The sequence below is a fragment of the Lethenteron reissneri genome, chromosome 14, assembly GCF_015708825.2.
Source record: "Lethenteron reissneri isolate LAM-NWPU_2019-01 chromosome 14, ASM1570882v1, whole genome shotgun sequence".
NCBI classification, from domain to species: domain Eukaryota; kingdom Metazoa; phylum Chordata; class Hyperoartia; order Petromyzontiformes; family Petromyzontidae; genus Lethenteron; species Lethenteron reissneri.
Window position 1 is genome coordinate 3,383,032 of NC_083792.1, and position 13,248 is coordinate 3,396,279.

Here is a 13,248-nt window from a genome sequence, read left to right on the forward strand (position 1 = left end):
TATGCAAGTTTGAGTTTGGAGAGGAAGGGCTCTGATTAGTTTTGTATCTATTCAGTATCTATTCAGTCTGCCAAGTGGGAACCCTACTTACTAGACACAACCAATGTCAGTGTGTATTGAGAGTCCTGAAGCAATGGTGCACATCAAACAAATGAGGTATTTGACTATCGTAAACAAAACACGAAAATATATTTTTTGCAAATACAGCAGAGCAAGATGGGCCAGAAAGAGTTGGGTACATGCGCGAGTAAGTTCTGTATTTTAGATGATTTTATCCTCGCTTATGACTGCCTCATTTCCATAGTTTATTGTTTTCCTTCGTGGTTGTGCTTTGGATCGACTCGCTCTCGACGGGAACGTGGAATTCCCACCATTGTCCCAGGGCTATGTTCGAGCGATTGAGCAGCACCTCTGCTCATTTTGACTTGTTTCACACGTGGTCTATAATTAATGTAAAATAATCGATTACCAATATCACGGGTCCGTGCTTACCGCTCGCTTAATAATCAATGTAATCGATTGATCGGTGTTTATCGAGTGGTTGGTTGACTGTTGTACCGGCAGTCCCCGTCGACCGCGTTGCTTTCCAGGGTTTTGGGTTCAATTAATGGGGTCGGGGGGGGGGGGGTCAAGAGGGGCGGGGCTGTAGCAGGGGGGCGGGGCGTGTGGGGTTAGTGGGCGGGGCGTGTGGGTTGGTGGGCGGGGCGTGGGGTTAGTGGGCGGGGCTGTGGTAGATGTCGACGATTCGAGGGGTGGGGGCGGGGTGTGTACAAGGGGGCACCGGGGTGAGTGGGGGGGGGTGTTGGAGGCGGGGGGGGTGGCGGTTTATTTTTGGCGGGATTTTGTTGCGCACGAGACCCGACGGTTTGTTGCGCCGCAACGTCGCTGAGCGAGCGACGCGCGTGACGTGACGCGGCTCACCAGAAGAAGCCCCTCCCCCATCACCCCCTCCCCTCCCCCATACGACAGTAAGCGGGCGGACCGCTACGGCGCGCAAGGGGGAGGGTGGTTGGTGAGGGGGGAGGGTGGTTGGTGAGAAGGGGGAGGGTGAGGGGGGAGGGGTGGTTGGTGAGGAGGGGGTGGAGGGTGGTTGCTGAGGGGGGAGGGGTGGTGGAGGAGAGGGGAGGGGTGGAGGAGGGTGGTTGCTGAGGGGGGAGGGGTGGAGGAGGGGAGAGGTGGGAGCACAGCGGGGGATGGGGGGGGGCTAAAAATCTGAGAGCGACGACGACGACGGTTGCGGCGGCGCGCGCGCGTGGCCAAAGCGAGCGAGAGAGGAGGAGGAGGACGAGGGGAGGGGGGAGGGAGGGAGAAGGGTGGGGGCGAGGGCGGTGTGAGGGGGGGGTGAGAAAGACGAGGAGGCCCCGCCCCTCGGCCCCTGCCGCGATGGCGAGGAAACCCCTTGGACGAGGCACGCGAACTACATGACGACGGTGAGTCCCTCACAGCGGCCCGATTATAATTTTGTGATAAAATTTTCAAGGAGGAGGAGGAGGGGAAAAAAAGGGCTGGGTTCTCTCTCTCTCTCTTATGTGTTGCACACGTACGAGGGAGAAGCGGCGGGAGGAGGAGGAGGAGAGGAACGATGAGGACTGACGAAGAGAAGCGGCGTTTTAACAACAACAAAAAATAATATAATTATATAAACGATGGGGGAGGCTGCTGGCCGTGGTGTGGTTGGTGTGGGGGGGGAGGAGGAGGCGGTGGTGGTGGTCGTGAAGAGAGCCCCATAGACGGCTTCTGTTTAAAATAATTATAATAGCGGTGTGGTGTAGACGAGGTAGCGAGAGGGGCGGGCAGATGACGGCAAATAAAAATAAACTTAAAGGGAAGGCTTCCCACGCAGAACACACTCTTTAAACGCGACCCCCCCTCTCATCGTATATACACGTTAAGAATTATCGTGGAGTTAATTAAATAAAGCGTCTCCTACGAGGCGAATTGTAACGTGAATTTTTTTTCAACGCTGTTTAAATGTTTTACATGACGTGTGTGTGTTAGTGTGTGATGTTGAGCAAAAGTGTACGTTTTGTGTAATTTTCACGGTGTTTAAAAAAAAATCGTTTTAAAAACGCAACGAGGGCCTCGTCTTATGGAGTCTCGCCGACTGCTCGGGTTCGTTTCCTTGTTTGTTTAAATCGACAAAAAAAGGCTTTTGATGCACGTCATTAGCCGTGACAAACGTACGAGAATGTAGTTTTATAAATCGTTTCGTGTTTAGCAGAACCAACAAAGGTCGCGTCCACAACGCGTCGTGGTCGTGATCGCCTCCATTAAATGTCGGCTGCGAACGACGAGGCAGGCGACAAACGCACAAGACGTGAAACACAACACGACACGTAAACATTCACCTTTTAACAATTCGTTACCACTATGACACGAGCCGTAACGTCTCGTGAGCTGTAATCGCATTTAAGGCGCGTTATGTAACCGAGCTGCCGCAAGCTCTCAAGTCCAAAGTTATTGAGCTAAAAACGCGTTTTTTTGGTGCGTGCTTGTGAAGAAATGCCTAAACAGTCGGATCCGTCCCATGGTTTTAAATAAAGATAATAGAGGAAGAGTTGACTTGTTTAATGTTTTGAAACGATAAAGTTGCGCTTGTAAATGCGTCTTAAGTTTTTGGTTAAGCAGCGAATGCGGTTGCGGGTGGAGGCCATCTTTGGCTGCTGTGGCAGTGAATATCGAGAGGGCCTTTGTCTGCGTTCCTCTTAACTCTTATTAAAGCCTTGTGTTGTTCTGTTTGACTTTGCGTGTGATTAAAGCCATTCAACAGCGAGGGGATCTTTCCTTTTAGGGAGATAGCGCTGTCCATTTCATGCAGGATGTTTCTTTGGTGCTGTGAGTGCATGGCCAAACAATATTTTGCAAACGTGTTAAGGGGAAATCCCATTTATTTTGTGTGTGGTGCATGAATTTATGTGAAACGCATCAATGTTTAAACAAAAATGTAGGTGACTTTCAAGTTGTTAGGAATGGAACGTTGAACATAAAATGCAGCGACTGTACTGAGGGTCCAGACCTGCATTAAAGCACCCTAACATTTGCTGAAGAAATCCTGTTAAGTGTTAGTTATTTTGGTCATATACAATATAGTCAAAATGTTTTGGTGCAACAGAGTGAATTTTGTGGTTATTGGCTCTTCAATATGTGCCAAAATGGATAGGTCTGATTTTTACATTTATGCATGATATGAGGCTACGTGAAATTGTAGCCGGTTTTAACAGTATGGTTCTCGGGATGGGAATGTTTGGTTGCAATTTCACCTGTTAGTAGATGCTCTGATAGGAGAGGACCTATGGATTCCTCAGACTTCCACATAAGCATATATTGCATGGGGGAAAAAACATCCGGCAGTTTTCTTTAATTTTAAGGTCATGTCCAACTTTTTGTAAAGTATGACTCCTTTGGAAAGAGTGCTGCTAGGTGCATGTACAGTATTCACATTACTGTATGTGGTATGAGCCCATTTTAGATGTAGAATGGCCCACGGCTTCCTGCTGCCACTTGCGACATACCACGATGGAATACCCTACGTATCTGGCACTGCAAGCATTTAAGCAGCACATTTCAGGTACTGGACTCGTGGATATTTTCAACCTCTGTCTATTTAAGGCCACCCCACAGAAACGATCACCCCTCTCTGTACCTGGGTTGCTCTCTCTATGTATCTTGGTGATATCTGTCTGTTTATATGTCTGTCTATAGTTTTCTGGTTAGATTCTATGTCGCTATTTCATTATATCTGATGATGATTGCTTGTGTTGCAATCGAAACGTCGTTTGCTATTATTTAATTTATTATTTTATCTTTATACATGACTTTACCGAAAAAACCAAAGAATAATTCCTGCAGTCACGAAAGCTCCAAAATTAAGATATTTTCAACCTACTAATGTGCTTCTAATTTTAGCACACTCACTAATGGCGACTGTTGTTTTTGGATATCAAGGTGTGTTATTGTGTTACCTGCCATATTTGCCCCTCAGCAATGGGTTTCCCAACCCTGATGTAGAAAAATGTATCTAATTTTTGTTTTATTTAACCACCAATAAAACATTTTAAGTCCACAAAGCTCCCATTGTCATTGAGAAGTGACCATACAAAACCTAATAAAGTATTTGTGTTAGGCCCTCAACAACCACAAGATAGCAAATGCGTATTAGCATATCTCATTCTATCGTGTATACAGTATTTAGTATTGTATTTATCTTAATTTAAGTAAAAATTGGTTAGGCCAGTTATAGGTGAGCTGATTAAAACTACACACAACATACGTGGTAACATGGATTCATACAATTTGGATGCCTTGGTTTCAAACCCATGATCTCAAGGGAGCTTGCTCAGTACTCATAATGAGGTCATTATCCCGCTGTGTGAGCTATCCACCTTGATGGGCGCACAAAGTTGCATTTTTAAAACAGTGTGTGAATGTGGTCCGGGTTACAAACTGAAATTTATAGCACTGGCTTCCCAAGTGTGACCTGTGTTTCACTAACGAAAAAGTTGTCGGTGAATGTTCTTTAAAAATGGTAATTTGGTGGCTGAATGGAACACTGAAGTGCACTTGCTGCAGAGATAGTTTTCATTGGGTCATTTTCAGTGCTGAGCTTATGCTAGTAGAATTTTTTTGACAAGGCCATACAGTTCTTATCATGTTAATTTTAGAAAGCTCACTTATGAAGCACTTTCTCTTAAATGTGTAAGAATACGACTTTGTTCTTTAGCTTTCTAACTCATAAACATACTTGATTTTAATAGCAAAATAACTTCATCTTTTTTATTTTAAAGCTGAGATTACAGTCCGCATAAATTTGTGGCAAGAAAATAATGATTGCGTAATATTTTACATAATCCTAACCTCTAAACCTTTGCCTCTAATCCTAAACCTCCAACCATAACCTTAAACACCCTAACCCAGTGGTCGTCAAACTTTTGGGTATGGCAACAACCTTGCCACCTGACCCCCAAGCCGCTTTATGACTTGCATATGTTTCACGAGCATATTGATCAAACTACAGTGGACATTATTTGAGTTTTTTTTCCTCTGGCTACAACTCTAAAATTTGTCTCGATTGCTGGCAATGTGACCTACTCAACCCCACTTTTTTATTATTATCGTTCAATATTAACATCCCTTTATGTCCACTATACTAGCTTAAGATGATACCAAATAATATTTTTAAAGAAGTTAACTTTTGGAAGGAGGCACCTCTGCCATTTATTGCTTTGAGGCAGTATTTACCAAGAGCCAACTATCATATATGAAAACTTATACTATAGGTATTATTCATAAAGTCCATACATTATATTACAATAGTGACGCAGGCTGTATACAGAACTACAAGTGTTGAGATGTCCCTCTGATAAACTCCACATGCTGCTCAATTTTGATCTAGTGTAGCTGTAATCTCGTGACACACCATTAACCTAAAGAAGGCTATGCCGTGCCCTTGATTATTATATTCTCTCGCACGGCATCCATTCTGCAGTATGCTCACCCCATTCCTGAGAGACGTTTGTGTCCTGGGTGGGCATGATGCGTGGGTTGAGAACTGCTGTCCTAACCATTTTCCCGAACCTCTTAACCCCAAAGCAATAACCTTTTTTTTATCAACCCTAACCCCGTAAACCGAACGATGACTGCTAACTCTAAATCCTAACCATAACCTATAAACTAATTCCCTGAATCCTACACAAAAATCAAAGAAGTGTCTAAATATTTTATAAACTGAAATCTCAGGAAGGTGAGATTTTAACGAAAACCACTTGATCTATGATGGGATACGAATAAGCAGAAACAGTAGTTCCAGAGACTTCTTTTTTTTCTCCCCCATCTGCAGGGTCAGGTAGTCATTTCCCTATTTAATACCTGTGATGTCTTGAGCACCACGAGTGTGGTTTTCAAAATTTAAACCCTGGAAGCTCTTTTTTTGAAAACATGAACTCCTCGTATCAAGCTTAAAACATTTATTTTGCTACACTTTAAAGTATACTCAACGATGCAAATTGGCTCTTAAACGTACATTGTAAAGTTGTCACCATTTGGCATATTAATTAAGGTGGGTCAGGTGACACGATTTTTCTGACTGGATTGTATGCTGTCCTTGATGGATTTTTCCAAGTGCTTGGCATAGTTTCAAGCTCAAGGTCATATCTAATTTCTAAACCGGTGAACCGAAACAATAATAATTGGCACTTTAATTGCTTATACATCTGACAAATTAATGTTTTTCGCTATGTCGGGTGGTGAAGGGTCTATTGGGACAAATCTGGCCACATCAGCTTGTGGCCTAACGCAGTAATTATGAATCAATAGGGATGTTCTTGGGTGTTTGGCATTTAGGGCCTTTGGGTCGTTTGCTCAATAACCATGATATGAATACTCTGACAAATAACACAATGAAAACTATTGCCGTTTATTATTAAATATCCTCTGTTTAAATGTATGGTTATAAATAAAGGCTAGGTGATGGTGACTATATTTTAAATGTACATTGCGGTACTGGAGAGTTTTGAGAGGTGTTTTGAAAGACAGCACGTTATTTAGATGTCTAATTATTATTGAAGTCATCTATTAATTTGGCAACTAGCAGCGGTTCCTTTTGGTGCCATTGTGAGGGCTAAGATTGCCACTTTTAGTATATCAAGCAATTTGCCTAATATTGGCCCAGTTAATATTTTTCCTTGTAATAGAGGCCTCTCAAGCATAATGCACTTTTCAACAAAAGTCTACTTCTAACTGCATATGACTGAATGACATGGAAAACTGTTATAGATAGAGGGAAAACAACCAACCTCGGAACAGGATAGACTTGTTTACATCTTGTGTATTTTCCGAAGAATATATTTTGACCAACTTATTTCCCATTATTTTCATGAGCAACTTAATGTGTTTTGAGAGAAACTTTCAATTTGGATCTACAGATGGATTTAAAAATATAACATTGTCAAGATTAAATTGTGTTTATTCAGCAAGCATGATCAAATTATGCATAAAGACCAATACCTCATCAAATCCATAAAAGTACTCCACATCTAATTACGTCTCGTGTTGGAATAGCAACAGTAATTAAGCCTTGTAAGTGAAAAGCTTGCTGAATTCAAATGAACCTTTATCTTTGTTAAAAGTTGTTTTTAATTGATGGATTCCCATGGGCAGGATTTTTTTTATGAAGGTACTGAATGCTGCTGCCCCTCAGCCTACATTAAAAAAGTTGGCATCCCTGTGGGTATGATATCTTAAATGGTGTGCATTTTCGAAATTGGGTTTTAAAACATCACACCCGCAACATGTTAACGTGTAATGCATTCCATATGGCTTATGGTAGACATTGATGGATTTTTGGGAAACTCGACGAGACATTATTTGCGTACACTGCACAGTTTGAAAATAAACAATTTTCTGGTTGTTTGAAATTGCAAGCCATACATGGATGCTAAAGCCCCAATAGTAAATAGAATTTCACAATATTAACGTTTGTGTTTATTATAATTTGCAGATATTTAGAGGTTTGGCAGTCTATTGAGGGCATGGCAAGAAATGTAATCTGTGGACATATCTAGAACCAGTAATTTTACAAAACTGCTCAAGTTTGAGCAATTTTCGATTTTCTGTGCAGTAGTGTTTGAAAGTAAGATATTATGACTAACACTTTCGTGAGATGTGACAGTCCTCGATTGAGAGAGTCGTGTCTCAGGCAAAATGAGTAATAGGTTAATTAAGACAGTGGCAACGAGACTGAAACCTCTGTCATCTGCTTGTTGACATTTTTCAATACGCCTTTTCGCTGGCCTTGGCAATATGGGTAGCTTAACGAGCATGGACAATTCTTAAAATGTGTTGGGCAATATTTCTTGGATATGCATGCCGTCTCATGTTCCGCTATAGAGTTTTCATTGGCCCTTTGATGCACTTCATGAAAATTGTTTGTCGAAACCATTATGCAATCAGCTTTTTTGTCTAAAGCTAGATAAGCTGTGTGTCTCTCCCAATAGGACAGTTTATTGTTGTGCGCATGATAATGTACATCATCACCTATTTCTCTGGTAGCATCCTTTAAATATTGCACGATCTGTTGACTTACTTTCAACATGCTCTTGCTAAATATACGTGGTGTGTGTGATCCTTTTTTTTACTCAACTTTGAGACCGTTGACAGTTTTGTGTTGTTTCTTCATGCTTTATAAGCACCAAGCACAATTAAATTGTAATGGTTACAAAGTCACAATGTAAGCGTTGGCAGGTAGTGAATGAGCCACAGAATTCACAAGTGTATTTGGAGTGTTACGTTCTCTCTCTATTGGTGCATCTATACGCCAAGTGAGCTTCACCAAACTGGAACTTGTATCCTGGCTGTAGCACCAATGTAATGGATGAGGCCCCTAACATGATGTTGGCTTGGGATATGGTAACTGTAAAACATTGTTGGGCATGCTAAACATGCAAAAGCCACATTGTTGATCCTGTCATATATCCTGATTTTGAGCCTTAAATTTTCATGAATGAGCAAGATCTAAGACTTAACAAAACTAGGAATGCAGTCTATTAACTGGATAAACTGCATTTTTGTAAAGTCTGGCTATTCTGCTCATACGTCACGGAAAGTTAGCTCTGTTATCGGTTGATTTTAGAAAGACAGAATTTAAAAAAATCCCTTGTCTGTTCATGAACACGTCTTTTAAAATTAAAAGATGGTAGTCAAACAAGTCATAATTTTGTCATGAAAGTGATATTTGGTATTAATGCCTGAGTGTATAAATAATACAGTAATGTAAATGTACATTGCCAAGTGAGTTTTCAGCTGTGTGGCAAAATATTGACATTTTTGGACTGACAATGGCATTTCATTAGAATTTTATTTGAGTAATCATGAACATGAGTTGTTAATGAAACAGCGAGGTCTTGTTCTGCAGGGTAAGAGCTTGATGATTTTAAAATCAGAGCTTTTTTTCCCGACTGGACTTTAGAAGTTTTGCCATTTTTCTATTGGGCCATATCGCTTTATTTTTTACTCTAACCCACGCCAATGCATTTAACAACAGCACAGTAAGCTCATTCACTCCAGCGGACCTTTAAGCCGTCGCTAAAAGTGAACGTAAAAATAGTGAGCGTCCGTGGCAATCTTAATCTTTGCACGCAAAACGAGTCAAAAAAAAATTCCCACGACCGACTTTGTCAAAGAGAGAGAGGACCCCCCCCTTGCAAGCAACCGGGTTAATGGCCGCCGCAGGATTTTTATTCGGCGCAAGCTTCGGGTCTTGCTCGCCGTGTCGTCCACGCCGCGCTGTGGCTCAGGCCAAGTCACGATCACGCAGAGACCGCCCTCCTCGTTGTTCCCCCTCCCTCCCTCCCTCCCCTCTAAGCCCATCCCCCACGACCCCCCTTCCCCACTCCACCATCACCACCACCATACCGAACCAGTCACCCACCCCACCTCCTCTACCCTCTCCCCATCCCCCCCCACCCGCACGGATTGTGACGTCTCCACCTGACCCCTCCCTCTTCCCTTTCGCAGTTGTCATGGATGATGACGATGGGCGGTGTCTGCTCGACGTGATCGGGTAAGTAACCAGAAATAAAACGACTCTGCGACTGTGCCTATGTTTAGTGTTACGGGGTTGCGCACTTTGCGTGATGTATTGCGACATGCAGCGTGCGAGGCAGCTGCATCGGCCGTCTTTTCGGGTTTTTTTAAAGTACTGTACAGTAACTTGAGCTTGCCTTGACCCTCTTGTTTGGCCATTTGTAAGCTCTTGTTTTTTTTATTGCTGCTCACGCGCAAACATCCGTATACATTGTTGTCTACTCGGCACTGCACACTGGGGGGAGGGTGGGGGGATTTATTTATGAACTTTCACCGCTTGAGGTTTAACGTGGGGGGTGGGGGGGGGAGGTGTTGAGCGAGTGGTTACGGGGAAAAGAAACGCATTTTGCCTCTTCCAGTGCGGAGTGAGAAAATGTCAGTCGGCAACGTCCAGACCCCGTGCCTCTTTTATTCCCACCGCGGTTGGACCCTCTCGAACCTCGCACAATGATGACCCCCAGCGTCACGACGCGGGCTCGGCGTAGGCGCGGGGGGTGGTGTGTGCCGAGGTGGCGGCGACGTAGCGCGGGGGGGGGGGGGGATGGAAGAGTTGTGGGCTGTGTGAGCATTAATTCGCTTGACCCGAATGAGCCAAAGTGCGTTTGGCGGAGGATTCTTTTTTATTCCTGCTGCTGCTGCTGCGAATGGCGGTGCCGTGTGGGGGGGCTGCAGTGTGCGCAGTGACATGAGGTGGTGTGACGTCATCGAGGCGTACAGTCCACGGCGAGGCCTGGAGGCTTGCCAAGCCAGATCCGCACCCAGGCTGCGTTTGCCTTGGCCTCGACTAATTTTTACCTCTTTTCCGCCGCCCCACACTCCCTCCCACTTCCTGTTTTTTATTTCAATTTTTTTTTCAAATCTGGATACATTCGGTTCTGTTTGTGGCTCGGTGCCTGGATATTGGTTACGCGAGGGATGTGTCGTGCGGTGTTTAGAGGGCACAAGAAAGCTCTTGCCTGGCTTAAACAGTCCTGATGGTACATACAGTGCAGTGCTGTAATGGCCCTTGTAAGAACCCCCATTACAAGCTACGTATACGGCATTCTAACAAGGCAGAGTGGAACTTTAACATGTGATTTTTTTATCTGGACTTCCCCAGCCTGGATTGACAGCTTTTTATTTCAAATATTTTTCCTGATTGACACACCATCAATATTGTTCATAATTTCATAATAATGTCTGCATTTAGGGTCTCTTGTGTTGGGGTAAATGCTGTTAGTGATTACCTATTAAGACTGGCATAGGGTATAGAGGGGGTGGTGTGGCCAATACCAAACGTACCCCCTTTGTCTCCCCAGTATTGATGTTTATACACCGCACCAGATAATCATTTGAGTCTGAGTCAACCTAGGGAAGGCCCAGGACTGGTTCTGATGTCACTTCGTCACTGATTATTTGGCACAGCCAGAAGTTCTAACATTGGACATTGTGTTTAGAGTGGAGTTTGCTCACTACTGTGCCTATTGCTTCCGGGTCACATACAGTACACGATACAAGTATGCCCGTATTTTATAAATTAACCATACAGCTTGAAACTAGACGGCTCGTGAAAATGTTATCATATCCTTTCGTCATATAACAACACAAAACACCTTATTAATGTGCACAATGATTTACCGTTAAAGTTATGCCTGGTAGATGATTACTATAATGTATTGTTTCAGTCTGGAAGCCTTGTATTTTCATGTACTGTATGAAATAAAATATCTGAATGGAACATTGCATTCATGTATGCATATAACATATAGAACAGATTGGGTCTGTTTTTCAGCTCGTAGTTGATAGTGTTTGGTCTAAAACTGCACATTGGCATATTTTTTTCTTAACAGTATCCCATATGTATAATTATTTTAACACAAAGGAATATTTTTTTCATCGGCCGGTGACAGCAGCTGTTGTGTGTGATAAAATAATTAAACACGACCTGCTAATTGAAATAAAAATAGTTTTCAAGTATAAATCGTAGTCCAGGCCTGAAGTCGAGTTACAAATGTCAATCTCGTTTTGCCTGGATAGATCAAAGAGACGTAACCTAATGATCAGGCTCAATCGTTCCTGGTGGCTAGGAGATCGCCCCAGATTTTGAACATTGCATAACGTAAGTAAGAGTATTGTTTCCACCATCTTGTTGGCCATTTCTACCATTTTATTCGCCATCATTTAGAGAGAAAAAAAATCCTCTTTCAGTTCAAACTTTGTTTAGTGTAATACATCAATGCAATCGACACTGAGTGCTAATTGTATCGTTACTAATCCGAAGTCATGAGTTGTTAAAGTTGATTGCTAATATAGTGCATGTGGTGATATCTCTTTGGAAATGTGTTTTGATACAACAGCATGCAGTTTTCCCGGTGTGTCACTTTCTCCATTACAAATGTTCTGAAGCCTTTACTCGGTACCCATCTCTCCATGTAACTAGTGTGACAACATCCAACAATGTCAAAGTGCAGTTTAGATTGCACTGGGTTATAGATTTGTAAACAAGGCAGGTTTCACATCGCAGTTTTTTGTAGTTCTCTGACAGAAGCAATACATGTCTAGGCTTTATCTGCTACTTCTACCATATACGCAAACACCTACAAAATTGTGCATATAATAAGTAAACCCGTAAAAACAAAGTTTTTCACTATAAATGATTTATATGCGTGGCGGCTAGAGTCCTCTCGTCCTCTGGCTTGAGATGGCTGCCACCTATGGGTCAGATGATTGTCTGCCAGTATTAAGCAATTGGTAATTAAATATTTAATTTGTTTTCCCTAAACAGTGTAAAATTTTGGAAAAAAAAATTTCACGAAGATTAATTGTCTCGCACAACGAGTCTGTGCAAAATGTCAGCTCGATTGGATCACGGGAAGTGGGTTAAAAAACGACCGAAAGATTTGCACTGTCGTAAGCACGCAAGCACGCAAGCACGCAAGCAAGCGCACTTAATATAAAGGATTTAAAAATGCTATGTTGTTTTACATGTCACTCATATGGATATATGTTGAACTTGTTTGCACCGTACGTAGTCAACTGTGCTAATTGAAGGTGCGGGGGAAGGACAACAAACTAAACATAAAAATCAGTTCTAAAGAAATTAGTTTTCAAACAGGATGGTTTAAAAGTGCATAGCTCCAGTGGCTTCCTAATATCAGAAGGAAGAGCGTTCCAGACGGCCGCAGAAGCACATCTGAAAGCATGCGATGAAGTGACTGTCTTTGTTCGATGGTTAGCTAAAAGCCACTGTGAGGGTGTTCAGTGACAACACATAACTGAGGCCTATGGACATTACTTACACTTTACTTTTTTTTTCCACTTAAACTTTGGTACCAGCACATTTCACCTTACCTGATTAATTTTTGTTCCTTTGATTTCTCTTGCAGGGATCCACAGGCCCTGAATGACTTTTTGCACGGCTCTGAACACCCGGTGAGTTTCAGTACTTTGCTCAGCAGGAGCGTCTTTAACTCGCATTGCCCTGTTAAAGGATCGCCAACTCTGCACTTCTTACACCTTAAACAGGAGTGTAGTGCGCTTGGCAGGGTAGTGAATCATGGAATCTGGGGAAATGGCAAACACAGTCAAGTTGATACTGTAAAGCCTTGTTTCTGTAGTCGTCAGCTTGATAACCACATTTCCAAACAATTTTCTACATTTGTCACGTTCATTGCAATTTGCATTCGCCTG

The 13,248-nt window shown here is 42.8% G+C and overlaps 1 protein-coding gene across 1 annotated transcript in view; it reads left to right on the plus strand.

Annotated features, from left to right (window-relative positions):
- The first annotated feature begins 1,191 nt into the window (after positions 1-1,191).
- Positions 1,192-13,248, plus strand: part of LOC133342262 (BRD4-interacting chromatin-remodeling complex-associated protein-like) — a 40,838-nt gene continuing 28,781 nt past the window's right edge. The window contains 3 exon segments of the mRNA XM_061551307.1: positions 1,192-1,430; positions 9,511-9,556; positions 12,945-12,990. Coding sequence (XP_061407291.1) covers positions 9,516-9,556; positions 12,945-12,990 — 87 coding nt within the window. The 5' untranslated portion in view covers positions 1,192-1,430; positions 9,511-9,515.